This window comes from Schistocerca cancellata, chromosome 2 (assembly GCF_023864275.1).
Source record: "Schistocerca cancellata isolate TAMUIC-IGC-003103 chromosome 2, iqSchCanc2.1, whole genome shotgun sequence".
Classification (NCBI taxonomy): domain Eukaryota; kingdom Metazoa; phylum Arthropoda; class Insecta; order Orthoptera; family Acrididae; genus Schistocerca; species Schistocerca cancellata.
The window spans coordinates 1,090,834,096-1,090,859,946 of NC_064627.1; the positions used below are offsets into that span (position 1 = coordinate 1,090,834,096).

Consider the following 25,851-nt stretch of genomic DNA (forward strand, 5'->3'; position numbering starts at 1 on the left):
GCACATGACAAAATTAATTACAGATAACAATCATAAATTACAAGTGAGAAATATAGCAATTTGAATTTAACCATTATTACATAATCATTGTTTACAAGGCTATTTTTTGTAATTTAAAAATTATTTTACAGAGTAAAAACATTTTTCCACTAGAAATGACTTAAGATTATGTTTAAAAAAAAAATTTATGTTGCTGCGATTTTAAATCACTGAGTAGGCTGTTATATAGCTGAACTGTTACCTGTGATACACTTTTTTGGTACAGTGCTGTTCTACACTGTGACATGTGGAAATTATTAGTGTTTCTTGTGCTGTGACTGTGTATATGCTTATTTTGTTGAAGATGTCCAGTTTGGTTTAAAAGATACTCATTTGCGAACAGGATACACTCATATATGTAAAGGCTTGGTAGGCTCATTATTTTCATCTGGATGAAATGTGGTCTACATGTTTCCAGTTTTCTTAGGTTGCAGATAGCCCTGATTGCTCTTTTCTGCATCCTAAAGATCTTTATGCTGGTGGCTGAATTTCCCAAGAAGCCCATATCGAAGTAGTGCATGGAAGTATGCATAATACGCCTGAATAACTGTTGACTTGCTTGCACTTTTATTTAACACACACGGAGCATAACAAGCTTTTGAAAGTTTCTTCTCAAGTTCTTTTATATGACAGTCCCATTTTCAATTATCTTGTACCCATAGGCCTAGCACCTTAGTGTCAGTAACAGAGTTCAGTAACATATTTTCAAGGTATGGTACTGTAACAAAGTTTTGAACATGTGGAGAAGAGTGGAAATTCATAAAGACAGTTTTTTTCTTTATTTATTATTATTTTATTTTTTTGAAACCAGCTAGTAATTTGGGACATTACAGTATCTATTCCTACTTCCAATGAGATTTTGTCAGCAGCTGTTAGAAATATGCTGGTGTCATCAGCCAATAAGATTAGTTTTCCCAATTTAATAAAGTCATTTATATCATCTATATAAAGGAGGAGCAGTAGAGGTCCTAGGACAGAACCTTGTGGCACTCCGTCCTTTATTGTTGATTTACTGGAGGCATGTGTTGTTGTGATAATATTTCCTTGTACTGAAATGTCATCATGCCTTAAAACCACCACTTGCTGCCTGTTTTCTAGGTAAGATCTTATCCACTGATTTGGGATTCCTCGGACACCTTTTTGATCTAATTTGTGAACGAGGAAGTCATGGTCAATTATGTCGAAAGCTTTTGAAATGTCCAAAAAGATACCAGTAGCATCTTTTCTGTCATGCAGTGCTTTAAGCGCAGCTTCTATGTACTCATACATTGCTGTTGTTGTAGACTTTGATTTACTGAATCCATGTTGATTTGCTGAGAGTAATGAATTTTTTTTATGTAGCTTAGTAGTCTACTGTAGAAAATTTTCTCAAATATTTTGGACAAAACACTGAGTTGGGATACTGGTTGATAATTATTTACATTTTCAGAGTCCCCTATTTTGAACAGTGGAGTTACTTTAGCTGTTTTTAGGCTAGTGGGAAAAATTCCAGTTGTTAAGGAGTTGTTTAATATATATATTAGAGGTTTTAATACATTATCAGATGACTTTTTAAAGACATAGTCTGACACACCATCCAGTCCACATGAATATTTGTTTTTGAGTGACATTATCTGTTTCACCTCTGTTTCCATGACTGTTTGAAGGAACATAGACTTAACACTAGCATTTAAATAATTTGGTAGGCATGTAGGTCCATTGTCATACTGATTTTCAATTAACTACTTTGTTATATTAGTAAAGTACTTGTTAAACTTCTCAGCTACCTCTTTTGGATCTGAGTGTCTGTTATTTTCAATTTGAAGAGGGATATTTTGTGAAGTTGACTGTTCTGTACCAGTTTCTGCTCTAATAACCTTCCATACAGCTTTCATTTTATTGTTTTCATTTGAGGTCTACTCATCATATTTTCGTTTTTTGGCTTCTTTTATTACCTTGCTGAATATTTGGTTGTATTTTTTCACATAATTTCTGAATTCTGGAGTAGTATTTTTGTGCTTAATAAGACAGTGAAGAATTTTTTTCTTTCTACTGGAAGTTATAATGCCTTTCGTTACCCAACATTTACTTTTTACTATCTTAATCCTCCTTTTTTTCATTGGAAATGCTATACGAAATTAGTGAAGGTATACATTGTAGAAACTGTCGAACATGCTATTTACTTCAGTTTTACTAAAGACATCGCCCCATGTTTCCCTTGACAGCATGAAATGAAATACTCTAATGCTGTCATCACTGAAGTCTGTTTGTTCAACTATTTTAGCTTTTGGTCCACACTTAGTGTCTGATTTCAGTTCAATAGACAGGAGCTGAGCTTCATGGTCACTGTAACCCATATTTATAACATTAGTGCTCTAATTTAGGTCACATAGTCTTATAAAAACTTGGTCAACTGCAGTTTTACTATTGGCAGTAATTCTAGTTGGGGGATTGACTGTGTGTTTAAAACCAAAACTACTGACTATATTTAACATTTCATTTCTGTGATTTGAATCTTGTAAAAAATCTACATTTACATCTCCACAAATAACCACTTTCTTTCTCTCACACTTTATAAAATTTAGCAGCCTTCTTACAAGGAAACAGATAAATGCATAGCAACAGTATTTGACATGTGAAATCACACGTCATGCTGCCACTAACTCTGTAAACAGATCAACTGTCGAGCTAATGTATACATGGGGCTTGCAGTGCCTCAGAAACACCCATTGCTAACTTATAATCATCTTAGTTATGAAGCTGAAGTCCCGATTTTATACCCAAGATGCAACAAGGGAATGGAGTACATCATATAAATCTTCGTTCGTTTAGAGGAATGTGTCAAAACAGGATGGTTAATTTTCATGACACGAGATGGAAGCCCTCTGATGACCAAGAGGCCACACACAGAACATGTGGTTGTATACAAGTCGAATGCAGGTTAAGTCACACAACTGATACATCCTGACAGAACATTGAAAAAAAAGGCCAAATGACCTGAAGCAACATCTCCCTCTCTCTCTCTAGAATGCATCATCAGTCTACTATTAAATCATACTTTGTTACAACCCTATCTCAACTGATCATTCCATCCACTCTCTGTCGTCCTTTAATGCAGATGCAAGCAAGTTTAGAGGCAGATGATTCCAGTAAAGCATCAAACACAGCAGTCAACTCATGTGTATCACTATTACCTGAATAGATATACAGCAGAATGCTGCCTCAGCGAAAAAAATTACTGTTTCCCTGGTTCCCGATGCTTCCATATCAACATTTTCTCGTTTTCCTCTTGCTGTCGCATACTCGTTCCCAGGTACAAGAACCAGAAGACCCTCAAGTACATCCTCAATTTCCCCACATTTCGGTACATTTTCCCTCAATTTATAAATATTTGCCGTCATTTTTCATAACTTTGTCGATTTTATGTCACTTGTACCCATGCGATCATGACATCATGTCTCGTTCCCTGTTCTAAAATCGCTTGTAAATGTAGTACACCTGCCAACACCTAGTGTAAAAGCACTATTTTTCTACCATCTTGTATCTGCCATTTTGTATAAATCTGGCAACAATGCAACGTGGCATGGTGGCAGCTTTGTCCTACTACTCACTGCATTTCCAGATGTGTTCCTGTCCTGGTCAGTAACATCTTGTCTAATGCCACAGTCCCAGATGATGTTATCTGGATTGCCAATTGCTCCTCATTCACAAATGTTGTGGTGCACTGTCATATTGGTAAGTAGCTAGGATACAGACCATGTCCTAACAGATAGGGTATAGCTCCTTGGGTCAGAAGGAATTATGTCGTTCTTTCTTTTATGTCAGGCGGGAACTGGGAGGTTCTTCTACCTGTTTCTGCCCTGTCCCAGATTTATTGCCATTCTCTATCAATGTATGCCTTTATTTCCATTTTCTATATGGCTCTTTTGCCCAGTATCTCCTTTGCATTATCATATTCACACTTTCTGAACCAATATTGTCCGCCTCTCTTTCTTACGGCTAGGTCCAGAGGTAGAAAGGCTAATATCACCAGCAACACCTCAATCGGTGTTGCTCTACATGTGCGTGTCAGGCACAAGAGTACACTTCTCTGTGTTTGCTGTAGAGCCTATGCTTTCCTTACCTTCCTGACTCTGTGAGCCCAAACACTCAACCCATAACCCACAGCAGTGAGTAAGAGTGCATTGTGGTATGTTCTTACTTCACTTAGTGACAGATACAGACTCCTTTGGCCTATTGTTGCTATTTTATTTAGGATTTTAATGCCTCCCTGGCAGATTATTTCTATGTGTGTATGAAAGTTTTGCTTTAGGTCAGTGTTAATTCCAAGGTACAAAGTGTGTTCAAAAAGTTTTGCACAGTCGTCTGTTTTTTTTATTTTTTGCAGGAGGAGAACGAAATTTGTCATGAACATACTTGGAACATTTAGCTATAAGTTGGTACATAAAAGTATTTTCTTTTATTTACAGGTGAGCTATAATGGACAGTGAAGTAATGTCAGGTTGCGACAACGGTCGGTGATGGAGTTCCTAGACTGACGATGACTGCCACATCGATCCACAGGGAGTTGCTCTCGGTTTATGGGAAGGACACAGTAGATTGCAGCAGTATCCCGCGGTTGTTGCAAAGGTTTAAAGAAGGTGATTCCTCTCTACTGGACAATCCTTGATGCGGTAGACCATTGACAGCAGTGAGTGATGTGAATAGGGAGACCATTGATCAAATCATCCAAAAGATTTTTCTGTACCCTAGTGACTGTAGCAGTGATACCACACTACCCTATGACAAACGAGTCACTTCAGCAAGCTGCCATGTCATCAGACATCTGTTATTTTGGATGATTTGATCAATGGTCTCCTTATTCATATCACACACTGCCGTTGATGGTCTGCCGCATTGTAGATTGTCCAGTAGAGAGAAATCACCTTCTTTAAACCTCTGCAGCCACCACTGGATACTGCTATGATCCACTGTGTGCTCCCTAGAAACAGGGAGCAACTTCCTGTGAATCGATGTGGCAGAGTCATCGCCAGCCTTGAAGAGGAACTCCATCACTGACCGTTGTCACAACCTGACATCTACTTCATGGTCCATTATGGCTCACCTGTAAATAAAAGAAAATACTTTTATATACCAACTTACATGTTCACACGAAATTTCATCCTCCTCATGCAAAAAAAAAAAAAAAAAAATAGAGATGACTGTGCAATACTCCTTTGAACTCTCTTTGTACCTATACATTTCTTTTCACAGGTTGATTATTTATTCTGATTGTGGGTTTCTTGTTCTTGGTAATGTTACTTTCAATAACATATAAACTGTTTTGTGCACTGCTATCATTAGTTTGCTTTCTGTGCACCAGTTGCTTTGTCTTTCATGAATTACCCTACTGTTTTCTTCTAATTTAGCCCTCATGTTAGCAGATACCGTGTAGGCAATGCACCCTCTAGTGTTCGTTATACTCTGAAGCTGGTTCAGTTCTGGTTCTATGCCCAGAACTCTGGACCACAAACAGAGCCCTCTGGGCAGTCCTTGGTGATGACTTTGCGACCAAACCGCCGAATCTTTCCATCAGTAAATGGGGTATGTTCTCAACTGACTCGGTTGTTTTAACCCCCTCCACTGACGGAATGATCCGCTTCCTAATTCCGTATGTATAAAACCAATACGGACTTGTAGCTGTCACGCCTTTGCGCTTACTGCTACGTATTTTAACTGTAAATATCTCAGTCCTAATGGTAAGAGGTAGTAGTGAATTCACATTGTTAATATTTGAATACAGCACAGCTGCCACAAGCTCAGCTCACTTTTACTCCACTCCTACTCTCGCCATTGCACCACATTAACTAGGTGCTACGTGGACCTTGCTAAATTCACTTGCATATACATTTTTGACCATTACTCGCCAGTATTTACCTAATGATTAGTACACTCCTAACCGGACTATTTCCCTAAGAGCTGTAAGAGCTGTGATGATTGAACGGGTTCGATCCACGGCCTACAGTGCCCTACAGTTCACACGGTAACACTGCCTACCTGACCCACTTAACTTGGTAGTGAGCTTATGTATCCAAACACCACTGCTAGCAGCAGTGGATATTCCTATCAGCACGACGAGAGCAGCAGACTTACCATCGAATCCTCCTGAAAATACTTATAACTATGGTCGCCAGCTCTGAAGGAGCAAAAGAATAAATCAATTTTTGGCTCGTTTCACAGTGAAATGGCTTGAGTTTAATTTAAACTTAATTCTGAATATTACTATTTCTGATCATTCTAGACGATTCTACAAAGCAAATACTCTCTCAATTTCTGTGAGTTGGCTTGGTAATTACTACCAAGACAGTTTATGCAACTTGGGTTAACAAAATTCTATCCTTCAACTTATTTAATGATTTTGGATATTACTCTTTGGACCATTGATACAGAATTAGTTAAGTGACTTTATTTGAAAGGTTACTCAGAAAAATTTAAGTAACTATAAATAGGTGATTCATTCTGGTGTGACCATTGCTCTTTTCAACATTCTTATACGCTAAAGTATTCTACAACCAAAAGAATTGTAAATGAAAGAGGCTATGGTGGCCTCAGTCTGATTTCACTATACTATGTTTGAGGTTACTACACTTTACAATGAACAACATGCATCGTAATTTTACTCAGTACTATATTCTGTCCTCTGCACTTGCATAAAAGAAAACTGGTATTCTCCTTTTACATGTATACAAAGTTCGACTTAACAATTGCAAGCAGTCTTGCCTTGGGTAGACGTGTCGGTGCTGGTGGTGAGATGCATGTGGCTAACGCAGCTCTTCACGCCTCATGCCCTTAATGGCGGCTGGAACTACGAGCTCTAGCACTCGTATAAGCTACTGCACGTCCGCCATAAAATCTGGGCGCAGGAACTCTTACAATCAACCCCAGTGGCATAGAGGTGGCTTCAACAACCATTCATCGCGTTTCACTCCAAAAACGGCGACGATATTCGCCTCTTCTCTGTTGCACAATCACTTTTGCATGAGCACAGTTACGCACGTCCGATCACGTCAACACTCCCCAGGCCATTCCATTGTTCAGTCCCTGTGTCTCCAGCTACCTCTAGCTACGCTCGTATCACCAAGAGTGGGGGCGTTCCCCTACCACCTTTTTACCGAAATCATTTAGTATTTAAGAATATTTATATTTATTACCCTGGAGTTCATACCAGTCATAATGATTTACTACTAGCGCTTTACAACATTAAATTATACAGTAATAACTTATAATTACCAAGAAAAAGAATACATTTGACTCCGAGAGCTTAGTGCATTGTCTGACAGGTAGCGCTAATTCCCAGTTTCGCCAATAGATGGCATCAGGGTGCACTCCCTGGCAGTCTCACACAAGCGCGCCCGTTTCCGACGCGCGGGCTCCAAATTACTGTCAGCCCACCATCATTTCAGTTCCGTTACAACTTCCACAATTTTCTTTCCAGTACATTCTAATTGCACCTTCTTGTCTGTGCAATAATTTCGTAGACTGTTATAGTGACACCAGGGATAGTCCATGTGTTTCAGTATTTTGAACAGGCCAGTTCACCACAAATTATCGAATACCCCTGCTGTATCAATCATTATGCCTATAACATACTTGTCGACTAACGTGTTCACAGTATTCATTGCGTGATTTATAGCATCCTCAGTGGATTTCCATTTCCTGAAACCATACTGCAGTGCGCACATGCCTACTACATGTTAGTGGTCCTTTAGGCGGCAGCACAGAACCTGTATTTTGGCTAAAGCATTTATCTAACAAATCAGCCTGTAAGATTTCGGTGTACCACGAATAGTATCTCATAAGCTCTCTTTCACCGTTCAGTACAGGGCAGCTTGATATGTCATGGTTCTGACGTTCCAACTGGTTTGAAAACAACGCCATTTGACAGTAAAGGCACCTGACATTTCATTTTGTTGATTACTGCTAAGAAATTGATACTATACATTTGAAAATTTTAATTTTTATTCCATTCACGCACAACACAAACACAGTCAGTTCATCATTGCAGCTCTCACTTACCAACCTCATTACAAGCTACATGACAAACATGGCTGTACACAACATAATATACAGTTCTACAACAGTTACATAATTATTTTTCGTTGTGGTACATTTCATAACAATAATGGTATTACTATCGTACTCAATAATATTTTGCGTTATTGAATTCTAGTATCAAATGTTGTTTCATTTGTTCTCTAATCTTAAAACTTTTTGTTTTCACAAATCAATATTAATATTGCTAAACTGCAAATGTATGAATTCCTTTCAGTTAAAAAAACTTCGTATTAGGTTTTATATTGTTATTAATGGGCATCAAAACTCTATCACATGTATTCAGTAATTTGTCATGGTACTAAATTTGTAAATAATCTGGTTCTTTTACAAAGAAGCTATAATGTATGCAAAATTTGCCAATTATATGCTACATAAATAATGAAGTACCTGTAGTGGTTAATAAAAAAGAAAAAGAGAAGAGAAGAAAAGAAAAGAAAAGGTTGAAAATGTGGGAAGAAATGGTGAATAAAAAGGGGGTTTTAAAATCGTTAATGACCGTGAAAAAGGGAAAGAATGAAATGCAAATTGGACTTCGTATTACAGAAAAGTTATTGGACTTCGTGATTCGGAAAAGCTATTGTTGGGGTGGTCCTTGTGGCGTTTCTGAGCAAAAGTCAAACCAATTTCCACTACAAAAATTATTTGAAAAAGAACAGAGAATAACAAAATGTGATTAACAGGGGGAAATGGCATAGATAAGAGTTCATCCTTTACCATGTTAACATGTATTCTTTTGTGCGGCATCCAGGTCTTCAAAAATCTCCTACTTCATTTCTGTGTGAAAAGTAGTAGCTACTCCGAAATTTTGCAATCGTCCAGGAATCACTAATTTATACAAATCAAAATCGTCTTGATATTAAATGCAATGTATTTTATGTTTCTGCTTCCATCCTCTGAATTTCATACAAATTTCCACAATATGTCTGCACATCAGTAAGTTGTTTTTCGTCTTAATCAGACCAAGACTAGCTAATAAGTAAGTTAAGCTTCCACTCTCAAAAGACAAAAAACGGATAGAAAACAAAAGGAGTTACAATTTTTTGTACCTTCATTTCCTTATTTTCTCTGCCGTCAAGCGCTCATACAGCTGCGACAGTATATTTATATCTGAGGGAACAAGTGTAGTGTGGCGAAATTCAAAGTCCCGCTACATACCTCATACTTGCATACAGATTTTTCTGTCATTACTACCTTTTGTATTTACAGACAGCAAATTCAAGATAAGTCAAAACCTCTTATAAGCCTCCAAAAATGTTAACTATCTACACAAAGTCATATGCAAATGCCATATCATTTGATTGTGTCTGAGACAATTACATTTCGAGGGTCTGCTTTCTGTTAAGCACAGTTCTTTTATACACGTGTGTTTACTCAAATATGTTTCACCACGGTTTTAGCATCCTCATTGGGTGTTCATTTATTTTCTCTTCATATGGCATTTGGTTTTTCAATGCCATTGTAACCTGTTGTGACCGCGACCGGAACAGTTGTGGGGTGGCCGAGAAAGTGTGGCGGGATCAAACGGAGAGCGGCCTGTGCACAAACAAACAAACGGAAAGGATGGACACGAAACAACTACGGACGATAGAGCAAGACCTTACGACGACAACACACAAGCCGCAACGGAGTGACAGACACAACCAAACGAATACAAGACGTCCACGATTAACGAGATAAAGTACGATAAACATGCCATCTTGTCGAGGCGATGTTTTGAGACTTACGCAACGATTAGACTCGCTGGCAGAGCAAGAGGCTGGCTCTCAAATACTCTATCGGGGGCGCCGCTATTGGCTGCTGCTACCACGTGTTCCACTGCGGCGCCCTCACACTGCATGCTAGAGTTGGGCAACACGATTCTTTTTCCCGATTCGATTCCTACGATTCAATCTCACATTGCGAATCGATTCCTACGATTCGTTCACGATTCTTTCACGATTCATTCTAGTCTGCGATGGCATGATTCTTACGGAATGCAAAAAGTTCTACATCTTACCCACAGATGGCAGGTCATGTCTGAAATTGTCAATGGGGTTAGAATCGAACTGTGTCATGAAAAGATATGCATATGATGTTACAAGTATGATTCTCGATATATACATGTAATGCCTTAATTGATGAAAGGTCACGTTTGATTTTATTGCATCTATTGTTTTATTTCAGTATGCCAGGAAAGAGGAGTCGATTTGTGCGAAAGGTGGTGCAAAATTGCTTCATTTGTTCATACGCATCCTCCACTTGACTGCCATCTGGCGGTCGTAATCATTCGGCACGACTCGGCACGATTTGAAAGTTGCCTTCGAAGCATAGCGTACTAAGAATCGATGAATCGTTGGAACTTGGAATCGTCACGACTCGAAAACACGCAATCGTTCTTACGATTCTTTTGAATGACGATTCGTCTGTATCGCGATTCGATTCTTACGATTCTTTATTTAGAGTCGTTCAAATGAACGACTCATTCACGAATCGCCACAACTCTACTACATGCGGGCCAGTACATGCGCGCCACCACAGCTTATGGCGCAATGATGCAGAGACCTCTAGGGGTCTTCGATGTCCATGACGTCTGGAAGGGATTCAAAATCCGCGGTGCACGGTACCAGAAATGACTGCCTACCTATTTCCGCCACAGACCTGTAATTAATGAAGCATGCCATTATTATTGTAGTGGGCCTGCTCTGAGCCTTGAGCAATAAATTTGTCTTATTACATCATTATTATTATCTTGGCAGTAACATACACTGAAACAGTCTAGAAATTGTGTTGGAAGTTGGCATATGAATAACAGTGGAATACTGTGAACAAGTGCAAGGAAAATACCTTCAGTGTAATCTTCTTGATACTTTTTGACATACATCCCAGTATTCTTGCTCTTTATAACATCTATAATGAAAGAAATCAGCCTGGATGGACTGTAGGCTGGCCGGGGTGGCCGAGCGGTTCTAGGCACTACAGTCTGGAACCGCGTGACCGCTACAGTCACAGGTTCGAATCCTGCCTTGGACATGGATGTGTGTGATGTCCTTAGGTTAGTTAGGTTTAAGTAGTTCTAAGTTCTAGGGGCTGATGACCTTTGAAGTTAAGTCCCATAGTGCTCAGAGCCATTTGAACCATTTTTTATGAACTGTAGCACAGTCTTCATTTGAACTATTATCTTCAGTTCAGGCTCATATGCAAAAATCTTTAGTTAATTACACACAGAGCTACATTTGGAAATTGGGAATACCAGAATGAAAGCACTTTATTATTCACTTGTTCTATAAATTTTCTACCTTTTCTTGTTTCATGGACTGTAGTATGAAATGGTGTTACTAGTCAAATAACACTCCATTCATAGTTACAGAGCACTTTCAACAGCTATCCACAGACATACAACAAATGCCAGTGTAGTACTGTAACTGGAATAATAGCAACTGTTTCCAGAGACCATCTATCGATTGATATGTCCATTTATGTTTTCTGTCCTCCTTTTTTGTAGTAAAAGGGTAAGAAAAATTCTCTTGGCTGGTGTCACACAGACAATAGTAATACTGTAATTGATTGTGGACTGCAGTCAGAGTAAGAAAAAGAAAGGCAGTTTGTAAGAACAGCTTCTCTCTTCTCTTGTATTCTGTAACACTCTGCAAGTCCTTGAATGTTCTGCTTCATGTTTGATGTGTGAAACTTTCTTCACTATAAATGAAGAGGCGGGTAACTAACATTTTTCATAAAACTTCCTGACACGTTAAAACTGTGTGCCAGACCGAGACTTGAACTCGTGACCTTCGCCTTTCACAGGCAAGTCTATCATCAGAGCACTTTCCCATGAAAGGCAAAGGTCCTGAGTTTGGGTCTGGCTCCGGCACACAGGGAGTTTCAGTGCACACTTTGCTGCAGAGTAAAAATTTCATTCTGAAAACATCCCCCAGGCTGTGGCTGTCATGTCTCCACAATATCCTTTCTTCCAGGAATGCTGGTCTTGCAAGGTTTTTAGAAGAACTTCTCTGACGTTTGGAAGGTAGGAAGTGAGATACTGGAAAAATTAAATCTGTGAAGTCAGGTCGTGAGTTGTGCTTGGGTAGCTCTGTCAGTAGAGCACTTGCCCGCAAAAGGCAAAGGTCCTGAGTTCATCTCAATCCAGCACAGTGTTTTAATCTGCCAGAAAGAAAGTGTTTTAATCTGCCAGAAAGAATCTGACCGCAGAGCGAAAATTTCATTCTGAATACATTTTTTTATTTTATCTGTTTAATCTTTGATGATTCCATAATTTAAAAGTAAAACATGGAGAGTTTGAAAAGAAACATTATAAACCAGAGGACAAGAAATCTGTTTCAGGAAACAAAGTTTCATTATGGAAACCAGAACAGACTAATTTCTTCTAGTCCGAAAGTAAATTCTGTTTGTAACACAGACCACGAGGAAGATCAGCCATACATACTAAAGGAACCCTGTCCTATGGTAAGTCAGTATATAAATACATTTCTTGGCATACTTATTTGGCTGCTATCATACATGACAGAATTTAAAAAAATATTCTGCCATGTACGATAATCACACAGCCTATACAAAAGAAGGTTCTGCTGCTAGATAGTTTGCACGGTAGAGGTGTGGGCGAGCAGTTACAGGAAGTGTTTAGGGAGTGAGTACCAGGTCACCAGCATTGTGAAGCCTAGTGCAGGGCTGGCTCAGATGACTGACAGGATAGGGGAGTTATGTAGGAATTTTATGGAGGAGAATCAGGTAGTTACAGTGGGTGGGGCAGGGAACAGTCTTGATATGGAAGCGGAATATGATGTAGGTTGTGATCTGGTAAAGATAGCTGCTCAAACTGGTGGCACTAATGTGCATTTCGTGCAACTGTTTTAACGTCATGCTCGTCCTCATCTTCATGCGGCTGTTAGGTGCTGTTAGATGCTGGAGAGTGCACAGATGGCAGAGGGCAGTGGTGCCAGTTGGGTCTATCAGTAGATCAGGTTTCACTAGGCATCACTTGCACCTCTATAGGGATGGGAAGGGGAAGCTGGAAAAACTTGTAAGTGACAGTGTAATGGGTGGTGGTGGGATTACTCATGGAAAGATTCCTGTAGTAGCTGGTGTTAGAGCTGCACCTTTTTTAGATTGAAGTCAGCTGTTAGGTATACCTGCTTAAAGGAAGTCCCTCTAAGGGCTCACCTTCAGAGGACGTCATGTTTCCAAGTAGAGAAGGAATTAGCATATTTCATCAAAATGTAAGAGGTATTAGAGATAAAGTTAGTGAACTGCTTATAGATGTTGACTCTGAAATTATTAAGTAATTTGACAATTCAGAGGCTTCCTTTACCAGGATACAGATTAGCTGGCTGTTTTTCAAGGAGTACCTTGTGGGGCAGTGGATTGGCTATGTATGTAAAAAACAGAATTCCATTTGAGTCCATAGACATATCACACCACTGCACTGAACAGATATTTGAATGTTGTGCAGGAAAAGTTGAATTTAGTGAAACTAAACTTCTAATTGTTGTTGTTTATAGGTCCCCTAACTCTGACTTCAGAGCATTTCTGCTCAAGCTAGAGGGGATTTTTGAATCACTCTATAGGAAGTACCAAAAATTAGTTATTTGTGGTGACTTCAGTATAAATTTTGTATATGATGGTGCAAGAAAAAGGATGCTGGTAGATCTCCTAAATTCATACGATCTGATGCCGATAGTGGTTTTTCCGACTAGGGTGCAGGGGAACAGTAGCACAGCCACAGACAATATTTTAATTCATTTTTCATTACTAGATGGGCATTCTGTTTCAGACAAAGATGCACAAAATTTAACACTAAAAGGCTTTTGTACTCAAACAAATGTCACATATAATTACAAACTATGTAGGAAAGTTAATACAGTAGCAATAGAGAGTTTTTTAAACCTCATCAAGGAACAAGAGTGGCAGGATGTTTATAGTGCCAATAACATAGATGATAAATATAATACTTTCCTTAACAAGTTTCTCATACTCTTTGAGAGTTTCTTTCCATTAGAACGTTCTAAATGGGGTACTAGCAGTAAAAAGCAGCCCAGGTGGCTGACTAGTGCGACAAGGATACATGTAGAACAAAGCAGGAATTGTATAAAAATGTTAGAAGTAGTTACAATCAAGCTACAGTAGCCCGTTACAAACAGTACTGTAAGGTACTTAAAAATTTTATTAGGCAGACAAAGAGAATGTGGTATGAAAATAGAATAGCTAATTCACAGGATAAAATTAAAACCATATGGTCGGCTGTGTATGAAGTGTCTGGTCAGCAGCACAAGGTCGACAACATAAAGTCAGTTCGTAGTAAAAATATTTCTTTTGTTGATAAATCAGATATATGTATAGTATTTAACAATCATTTTCTGAGCATTGCTGGTGAATTAAATAAAAATTTAGTTTCTACAGGGAATCATACAACCCTCATGGCAAATGCCTTTCCGATATTGATGTCTGAAATACTCTTCTGTGATACAGACAAGGGGGAGATTAAGTCAATGATTAAATCACTGAAGACTAAGGACTCTCGTGGATATCATGGAGCGCCTAGCAGAATATTGCATTATTGTGCTGCACATGTTAGCTCTGTATTTAGCCATATTTGTAATTTTTCCTTTAGAAATGTACAGTTTCTTGAATGATTAAAGTACTCAATAGTAAAGGCGCTGTATAAAAAGGGCAAAAGGGATAATGTAGACAATTTTATACCTATTTTTATGACATCAGTGTTCGCTAAAGTTATTGGTTGGTTTAGGTCATCAATCCTGTGAGGTGCTGGATGGGTTAAACAAAAGGTTTAGAATGCTAGGCATTTTTTTTTTTTTAACTAAGGTTTTTGATTGTGTTGAGCACAAAATATTGCTCCAGAAGCTGTACCATTATGGAATACGGGGAGTAAGCCACAACTGGTTCACCTCTTACTTTAGCAATAGACAGCAGAAGTCATTATTCACAGTGTTGAGAATGGCTGTGAGGTGGGACCTGAGTGGGATACGGTCAAGTGGTCCATGCCCCAGGGATCTGTGTTGGGGCCACTCCTGTTCCTTATTTATATGCCCTCTAGTATTATGGGTAACTCTAAAATATTTCTGTTTGCTGATGACACTAGCTTGGTAGTAGAGGATGTTGTGTGTAACATTGGCTTGGTTTCAAATAGTGCAGTTCATGATGTAAGTAAACTAACGCTAAATCACAACAAGATTCAGTTTTTATAGTTTGTAACACACAATTCAACAAAACCTCATGTTTTAATTTCACAGAATGGATAAATGATTAGTGGAACTGAACAGTTCAAATTTCTAGGTGTTCAGATAGATAGTAAACTGTCGTGGAAAGCCCACATTCAGGATCTTGTTCAAAGACTTAAAACTGACATTTTTACTATTCGAGCGATATCTGAATTGAGTGATTGTTCAGGCAATAAGTGGTGTAAGTTCACGAACCTCTTGTCGACCCCTGTTCACGAGTCTGGGTAGTCACTGGCCTTTCCTTTCTGTCATTTCTTGTTAACAGTATTAGCTTATTCCCAAGAACAAGCACTTTCACTCAGTTAATACTCGGCAGAAATCAAACCTGCATTTGGATTGGACTTCCTTAACTCTTGTGCAGAAAGGTGTGCAGTATACTGCTGAATCCATTTTCAATAAGCTACCACTCAAATTAGCAGTAATCCGCCCGCTTTCAAATCGAAACTGAAGAGTTTCCTCATGGGTCATCCTTCTGTTCGTCAAGGCGTTCCTTGAAAAATTAAGCTGATTCCTGTTGTATTGTTGATTGAGTTTACTTAAACTTGTGGCTTGACTTTTGTCGGGTTCATAAACATTTTATTTTTTTCTGTTATTTTAGGTTGTAATTTCATGTACTGATGCTTTCCATGACTTTGGAGATTTGCTCCTCAATTTGGTCCTACAGAACTTGACATGTAAATAAAATAAAATTCGCTCTGTACTATGACATTTAGTACTTTAAGCACCCTGCTTTACTTATCAACGTTCTTAACACAAAATGTTGTTTAGATCATCGTGCTTGAAGGACTCTCAAGAGACAGAGCCATAGGGGGTAAGAGAAAGGCTTAGACGATTATATCCAGCCTAGCTATGAGTTCGAGTATGATGAAATTTTTTAAGAAAACTTAAGGTACAACTGCTCCAGAAGACTCCCTGAAGCTCTTATCCAAGTGTCTTTAGTTTCTGAAATGGAACCAGCTTCAGGGTCGAGTGAATCCATTACCCTTTCAGATACAACATCAGAGTTGGGTGAAACTGTTGTGATCCAAGATTGTGAGCCGAATAAAAGCTTCAGAAGTGATAATGAGGAGCAAACTATTTGTATAAGCGACTCATTTACAGAATTAGATCTGAGAAAATTGGTATTTCCAGTAACAGATTCGCATCATCATGATTTAATTCAAAATGGTCTCCAACAAAACCTAGTGAAACCTGATGAAAGCTATCCCAAAGATGCAAATAAAAGACATTTTACAATTTTTTTTTTTTTTTTTTTTTTTTTTTTTTTTTTTTTTTTTTTTTTTTTTTTTTTTTTTTTACTAGGAAATTGAGTAACAGCGATAAGCAACATCGCAGATGGGTAGCTTACTACGAGAAAGTTTATTGATTTCCATGTCGAATTTTTTCACATTTACAGGCACATATGGTAAGAGAAGGATGCTTTGACTGGAAAGATCTGAGTAGGAAATTGCAAAGGCATTAACAAAGTCAAGGACATATGGAGTGCATGATTCCTGTAAAGGAATCAAATATGGAAAACCAATGGATAAGGAAAACGAGAGGCTGATTGTTATATTGTAAAGTATTGTTATAACTTGCTTGAAAGATTGATCAATATTGTAAAATACTTAGCTTCACACAATGTGGTGTTTAGAGGGCATCGAGATTCCCTTAACCTGAACGATAGCAGAAACAGTGTAAATTTTATAGACCTATTTAAATGGTTATCCAAATATGATCTAACACTAAAAGGGTACTTGCAACGTATTAATGAAAAGCAACTTCGTCAGCATTGAGACATGACACACAAAATGAATTAATTATATTAATGTCCAAATCTGTTATCAATGAAATTATAAACAGAGTCAAATAAGCAAAATATTATACCTTCATGCTCGATTGTACCAGGGATTCAAGCTGTGTGGAACAAATGTCAATAACATTTTGTAATTCCTCAACTGCAGAGATAGAGGAACATTTCGTTGGGTTTATTGCCATCGCAGAAACAACAGAAAAGTCTTTAACAAATGCCATTTTAAAGGAACTAGAAAATAATGGCCTAGACATTCAAAACTGTATAGGACAGGGATATGATAACAGTGCCAATATGGTTGACATTAATAAAGGTGCTTTGTCAACCACGTTTATGTGCTTTTTACAAAATCAACCAAGCATTGGGATCTTACTAAATTGAAATTGACGTTGAAACCTCTCAAACTTCCTGGCAGATTAGAACTGTGTGCTGGACCGAGACTCGGACTCGGGACCTTTGCCTTTCGCGGGCCAGTGCTCTACCATCTGAGCTACCCAAGCACGGCTCACACCCCGTCCTCACAGCTTTACTTCCGCCAGTACCTCATGTCCTACTTTCCAAACTTCACAGAAGCTCTCCTTCACAGGACGAAACATAGAGCCTTACAAACTTTACTAGCATAGTGTATAATATTGTAAATATATGTAAAGATAAAATTCATCATAAGAAAAACAATTTAATAATATTACTGTGTCCAGTATCAACCAGTACTGGTAAAAAGAAGTGTTAGGAAATTATGTAATTACGTATACCATATGGCTAAAATTGATGTGTCTCCCATACAGCATGATCGGATGATCTGTAAATGTATGTTGTGAGACGAATAAAATACAAATACACATATACAAAAAGGAGGAACTCCAACTTTTGAAATCCAGCCTACAGGACACAATCAAACACCCTTAATTTATTTAGTACATGTTAGAAAATAATTTGGGAGAAGTACATCCAAATCTTGACATAATAACCAGAATAATGCTCACAGTTATGGTCAGTACAGCTTCTGCGGAGAGAAGTTTCTCAAAGTTAAAATTGATTAAGACATTCATAAGAAGCATGATCTGCCAAGAAAGACTATCTGCATTGTCAGTACTATCAACTTAACTGGAAATAACGGCTGGTATTAACTACAACGTAATCTTAAAAAAAATTCAGTGAAGCCAAAAGGCGGAAGTTTCATTTATTTTAATGTGTGTTTGTTTAATGTAATTTTTGTCACTGCAATAATTAAAGCGGAAGTTTCATTTATTTTAATGTGTGTTTGTTTAATGTAATTTTTGTCACTGCAATAATTTCTGTATATTATAATAATAAAATTTGTGTGTAATTATCATTAGGGTAAAATTCAATTTATGTAATGTAACATTTTCTTTCTGACAGAAAAGTGAAAGGTGCTTCGCAAAGCTGATTCGTTGCCGACATGCAGTGTTCACTTAGTGCCACCACAGAGGAAGATTTCCCCCTCTGTTCTGAGTTGCATTTTAACTTTGCAACAATTTTTGTAGTAGATAACTGAAAAAAATTTCATTTATTTCAGGTGACCACAGGGAGTGTAATTTACGTGACATCCCCTGTCTAAACAAGTATTATTGTGAGTATATATTTATTATTTAGAATGTGGCTTTCTTGCAAGTTGAACTAGTTTTAAGATTCCAGTTTTCTGAGTGAATGAGACAGCTACATGTACATCTACATCTATACTCTGCACACCAGTGTGAGGTGCGAACACGGGGTATCCTTAGATGTACCTTATATTAGTGTTTCTTCCTATTCCATTTGCACGTGGAGTATGGAAGAATGAGGCTTAAACACCACTGTGTGCAGTGCTACTAGTCTGACCTTGTCTTGTGATCCCTAAAAACTAATATACACCTAGATTGCTCATTAAATGCTGGTTCTTGAAACTTTGAAATTAGTTGGCATCTACTGTCAAGTGATTGCCACTTCAATATTTTTTAGCATCTCTCTTATGTCAGACAAACCTGTGACCATTTGTGCTGCCCATGAGCGCCCTTTACTCTCTCAAGCGTTTTTACCCAGCAGATAAAGTAGCCCAGACTATTCAGGATGCCCTCCTCCAACTACAGCGACTGGGGAAGGAGGTGTCTCTTTGCTGGATACCAGGGCACATGGGAATTCTGGGGAAGGAAAGGGCTGATCGAGCAGCCAAGGAGGTGTGTTATGACTGTCAGGTCTTTCAGTGTGCAATCCCCCTGCATGCCCTGTGCCGCTGGGAACATGATTGGCTGGAAGTGACCGACAACAAGCTCCGTGTCGCCAAGACCACAACTCAGCTGTGGCGTACTTCCTTCCAGCCACTTCGACTGGACAAGGTCCTCCTTTCTCGTCTTCACATTGGCCACAGCCCTATGACACATGGATTTTTACTCTGGTGAGAGGACCCTCTGATGTGTGGTGCTTGTGGTGTGCAGATCACTGTGCACCACATTTTAGTGAACTGCATTTTATTTGCTGACCAGTGGACTGCAGCGGATTTGCCGGCGGATCTGCAGTCTATTTTATGCAATGGTCAAACGAATGTAGTTTGTGTTTTAAAGTTTTGTATATTGCTCCACATTTTTAACAAGATTTTGGGGAGATGTTTTCAAAGTGTCAACAGGGTGGCTAGCTCACCCAAGTTTTTTGTATGTGGTCATCCAGTCACATTTCCTCGTGCTGTTCTTTTAGCTCTTCTGTGTTTTGTTTTCCCTCTGTTTTAATTTCTTGATTAGCTATCTTGCCTCCTCATTGGTTTTAGTGCATGTGGGAGTGCCTTGTGATAGAGTAATTGTACGGTCATTTCGTGTGCGTGCGTATATGGTAGTTTTTGTTCTTATCCACATTCGTTTATTTTAATCATTGTTAGGGCATTGATAACCGTGCCATTGGGTGCCCATAAGATCCCCAAACCACACACTTTATCTCTGTCCAGTAGCAACTAAAAGTCTTATTTGGTATGGATCCCACACACTTGAATAGAATAGAATATTTGTTCACCTGTGAACATGTTTACATGTAATTGGTGTCGTCATATGCTTTATAGTTACAGCATTACAGTTTTTTTACAATTATCCTTGCCTAATCATGTTGCAAGGAGGCTTTTACATAAGTAAATACTTCAGAAAAGTACATTGTAACACAAACTGATCATTTTTTGCAAACCAAATACAGTGTGCCACAATGAATCAGCATATCATGTTGCTCTCTTTGTATCTAAATAATCTGTACACAATTATAATAATCATAAATTTTATCTCTATATTGCCATATACAATATGGCACAGTGTATCAACATACCACACTGGTAGCTTCACAAAATATTACAATTTATAATTTAGTATAGTCTCATCTCAAAACTCCAAATCATCTGTTACACATTCTTCTAATTCTTTCACTGTATAGAAGGCTTTGCTTTTTACCGACTTTGTTATTACACTTTTGAATTTATTCAGAGGCACTGAGTGGGCATTTTTAGATAGTTTCTTAAAATATGTGACACCAAGATATTTATAGCTATTGTGGATCTTTGCTAGTATGGCATGGGGCTTGTCAATTGCATGTCTCTGTAGAGCATTATGATGGTGTATTAACACCCTAAGGTCAAAATTATCCAGGTTTTCGTCATGTATACTAGGCAACTATAGATATATAAACTAGATACTGTCATAATATTCATTTCCTTGAAGTAGAGTCTACATTATTCTCATGGTGTAAGTCCTGCAATGCATCTGATGACCTTTAAAGACAGTCTTAGATCCAGGTGAGTTTTCCCATAGCAAAATTCCATATGTCAGAAGGGAATTGAAGAAAGCAAAGTGTGCATAGAGCAGCAGAGTTTCACTTACACGGCCTCGCAACATATACAGCAGATAAATTGCACGTGCGAGTCTGGAGCATAACTTATCTGTATGTGTATCGCTGCTCAAACTTTGATCAATATGGAATCCAAGAAGTTTCACTGATTTATTTTCCTTCCTGAGGGCATTTAGATTAAATACAATGTTCTCTGTTTTGTTATTGTTTATGTGTAGTGTATTAGCCTGAAACCAGGAGGTACACACATCTACTGCTATTGCTACATTCAGCTGTAATTCATCCGTGTTAATATTCTGTGCTTATTAATGTGGTGTCACCTGCATATAGCACAGTTTCACAGGGCATTACGGAAGGCAGATCATATATGTATGTATATACACTCCTGGAAATTGAAATAAGAACACCGTGAATTCATTGTCCCAGGAAGGGGAAACTTTATTGACACATTCCTGGGGTCAGATACATCACATGATCACACTGACAGAACCACAGGCACATAGACACGGGCAACAGAGCATGCACAATGTCGGCACTAGTACAGTGTATATCCACCTTTCGCAGCAATGCAGGCTGCTATTCTCCCATGGAGACAATCGTAGAGATGCTGGATGTAGTCCTGTGGAACGGCTTGCCATGCCATTTCCACCTGGCGCCTCAGTTGGACCAGCGTTCGTGCTGGACGTGCAGACCACGTGAGACGACGCTTCATCCAGTCCCAAACATGCTCAATGGGGGACAGATCCGTAGATCTTGCTGGCCAGGGTAGTTGACTTACACCTTCTAGAGCACGTTGGGTGGCACGGGATACATGCGGACGCGCATTGTCCTGTTGGAACAGCAAGTTCCCTTGCCGGTCTAGGAATGGTAGAACAATGGGTTCGATGACGGTTTGGATGTACCGTGCACTATTCAGTGTCCCCTCGACGATCACCAGTGGTGTACGGCCAGTGTAGGAGATCGCTCCCCACACCATGATGCCGGGTGTTGGCCCTGTGTGCCTCGGTCGTATGCAGTCCTGATTGTGGCGCTCACCTGCACGGCGCCAAACACGCATACGACTATCATTGGCACCAAGGCAGAAGCGACTCTCATCGCTGAAGACGACACGTCTCCATTCGTCCCTCCATTCACGCCTGTCGAGACGCCACTGGAGGCGGGCTGCACGATGTTGGGGCGTGAGCGGAAGACGGCCTAACGGTGTGCGGGACCATAGCCCAGCTTCATGGAGACGGTTGCGAATGGTCCTCGCCGATACCCCAGGAGCAACAGTGTCCCTAATTTGCTGGGAAGTGGCGGTGCGGTCCCCTACGGCACTGCGTAGGATCCTACGGTCTTGGCGTGCATCCGTGCGTCGCTGTGGTCCGGTCCCAGGTCGACAGGCACGTGCACCTTCCGCCGACCACTGGTGACAACATCGATGTACTGTGGAGACCTCACGCCCCACGTGTTGAGCAATTCGGCTGTACGTCCACCCGGCCTCCCGCATGCCCACTATACGCCCTCGCTCAAAGTCCGTCAACTGCACATACGGTTCACGTCCACACTGTCGCGGCATGCTACCAGTGTTAAAGACTGCGATGGAGCTCCGTATGCCACGGCAAACTGGCTGACACTGACGGCGGCAGTGCACAAATGCTGCGCAGCTAGCGCCATTCGACGGCCAACACCGCGGTTCCTGGTGTGTCCGCTGTGCCGTGCGTGTGATCATTGCTTGTACAGCCCTCTGGCAGTGTCCGGAGCAAGTATGGTGGGTCTGACACACCGGTGTCAATGTGTTCTTTTTTCCATTTCCAGGAGTGTATAATGAACAGAAAGGGCCCAAGAATGGAGCCCTGCGGCACTCCTTTTTTAACAGGTAAAAGATCTGATTTTTTATTATTCACACACACTAACTGATTTCTACTACTTAGGTATGACTGCAGTAAGAGGAGGGCCTTCTCCCTAATTCCATAGCACTGTAGCTTTCTAGGTAGAGCTGGCAGAGGCTGCAAGTAAGATGGGGCTGGACGTTTTAGCTGTTAGTGACATTCGGGTAAGGGGTGAGAAAGAAGAGGAAGTGGGAGAATAAAAGGTCTACCTGTCAGGAGTCAAAGCAGGAATAGCACAATGGGGTGTAGGGCTTTACATCAGGAAAGAAATGGAACCCAGCGTAGTTGCAATAAGGTATGTAAACGAACGACTGATGTGGATAGATTTGACAGTGTCTAGCAAGAAAATTAGGATTGTGTCAGTATATTCGCATTGTGAAGGGACAGATCAAGATAAGATGGATAGTTTTTATGAGGCACTCAGTGATGTAGTTGTTAGAGTAAAGGACAAGGACAGTGTTCTGCTCATGGGTGATTTTAACGTCAGGATTGGAAATCGAACAGAAGGGTATGAAAAGGTTATGGGTAAATTTGGAGAGGATATGGAGGCCAACAGGAACGGGAAACAACTCTTGGATTTCTGTGCCAGTATGGGCTTAGTAATCACAAACTCCTTTTTTAAACATAAGAACATTCACCGGTATACTTGGGAAGGCAGGGGAACCAGATCTGTCATTGACTATATAATAACAGATCAGGAATTCAGGAAGGCTGTGAGGGACACACGTGTATTCAGGGGATTCTTTGATGACACTGATCATTATTTAATCTGCGGTGAAATTGGAACTGTGAGGCCGAAAGTGCAGGAGGTCAGGTCCATATGTAGGAGGATAAGAGTGGAGAAACTTCAGGATAAGGAAATCAGGCACAAGTACATAACAGTGATCTCAGAAAGGTACCAGTTAGTTGAATGTAGTCAATTACAGTCATTGGAAAAGGAATGGACAAGGTACAGGGACACAGTACTAGAAGCGGCTAAAGAATGTCTTGGAACAGTAGTGTGTAAAAGTAGGATGAAGCAAACAGCTTGGTGGAATGATACAGTCAAGGCAGCCTGTAAAAGGAAAAAGAAGGCATATCAAAAATGGCTACATACCAGAACCCAGGTAGACAGAGAAAGTTATGTTGAAGAAAGAAACAAAGCCAAACAGATAATTGCAGCATCCAAGAAGAAATCGTGGGAAGACTTTGGAAACAGGTTGGAGACTATGGGTCAAGCTGCTGGAAAACCATTCTGGAGTGTAATTAGCAGTCTTCAAAAGGGAGGTAAGAAGGAAATGACAAGTATTTTGGACAGGTCAGGAAAACTGCTGGTGAATCCTGTGGATGCCTTGGGCAGATGGAGGGAATATTTTGAAGAGTTGCTCAATGTAGGTGAAAATGCGATCAGTAATGTTTCAGATTTCGAGGTAGAATGGGATAGGAATGATGATGGAAATAGGATCACATTTGAGGAAGTGGAAAAAATGGTCAATAGATTGCAGTGCAATAAAGCGGCTGGGGTGGATGAAATTAAGTCGGAACTCATCAAATACAGTGGAATGTCAGGTCTTAAATGGCTACACAGGATAATTGAAATGGCCTGGGAGTCGGGACAGGTTCCATCAGACTGGACAAAAGCAGTAATCACACCAATCTTTAAACATGGAAACAGAAAAGATTGTAACAACTGCAGAGGTATCTCTTTAATCACCGTTGTGGGTAAAATCTTCTCAGGTATTGTTGAAAGGAAAGTGCGAGTATTAGTTGAGGAGCAATTGGATGAAAATCAGTGTGGGTTTAGGCCTCTTAGAGGTTGTCAGGACCAGATCTTTAGCTTACGGCAAATAATGGAGAAGCGTTATGAGTGGAACAGGGAATTGTATCTATGCTTTATAGATCTAGAAAAGGCATATGACCGGGTTCCTAGGAGGAAGTTATTGTCTGTTCTACAAGATTATGGAATAGGAGGCAAACTTTTGCAAGCAATTAAAGGTCTTTACATGGATAGTCAGGCAGCAGTTAGAGTTGACGGTAAATTGAGTTCATGGTTCAGAGTAGTTTCAGGGGTAAGACAAGGCTGCAAACTGTCTCCACTGTTGTTCATATTATTTATGGATCATATGTTGAAAACAATAGACTGGCTGGGTGAGATTAAGATATGTGAACACAAAATAAGCAGTCTTGAATATGCGGATGACTAGTTGTGATGGCAGATTCGATTGAAAGTTTGCAAAGTAATGTTTCAGAGCTAGATCAGAAATGTAAGGACTATGGTGTGAAGGTTAGCATCTCCAAAACGAAAGTAATGTCAGTGGGAAAGAAATATAAACGGATTGAGTGCCAAATAGGAGAAACAAAGTTAGAACAGGTGGACAGTTTCAAGTACTTAGGATGCATATTCTCACAGGACGGCAACATAGTGAAAGAACTGGAAGCGAGGTGTAGCAAAGCTAATGCAGTGAGCGCTCAGATACGATCTACTCTCTTCTGCAAGAAGGAAGTCAGTACCAAGACTAAGTTATCTGTGCACCGTTCAATCTTTCAACCAACTTTGTTGTATGGGAGCGAAAGCTGGGTGGATTCAGGTTACCTTATCAACAAGGTTGAGGTTACAGATATGAAAGTAGCTAGGATGATTGCAGGTACTAGTAGATGGGAACAATGGCAGGAGGGTGTCCACAATGAGGAAATCAAAGAAAAACTGGGAATGAATTCTATAGATGTAGCAGTCATGGCGAACAGACTTAGATGGTGGGGTCATGTTACACACATGGGAGAAGCAAGGTTACCCAAGAGATTCATGGATTCAGCAGTAGAGGGTAGGAGGAATCGGGGCAGACCGAGGAGAAGGTACCTGGATTCGGTTAAGAATGATTTTGAAGTAATAGGTTTAACATCAGAAGAGGCACCAATGTTAGCACTGAATAGGGGATCATGGAGGAACTGTATTATGCTCCAGACTGAATGCTGAAAGGCATAATCAGTCTTAAATGATGATGATGATGATGTAGCTTTCTTAGTAGGATAACATGGGACACTGTATCAAAAGTTT

The 25,851-nt window shown here is 39.7% G+C and overlaps 1 protein-coding gene across 1 annotated transcript in view; it reads left to right on the top strand.

Annotated features, from left to right (window-relative positions):
- LOC126161236 (sodium channel protein Nach-like) overlaps nucleotides 1-25,851 on the top strand; it is a 230,827-nt gene that overhangs the window by 152,276 nt on the left and 52,700 nt on the right. Inside the window, exon 8 of the mRNA XM_049916977.1 lies at nucleotides 18,671-18,724. Within this exon, the coding sequence (XP_049772934.1) occupies nucleotides 18,671-18,724 (54 nt within the window). The remainder of the gene's footprint in view (nucleotides 1-18,670; nucleotides 18,725-25,851) is intronic.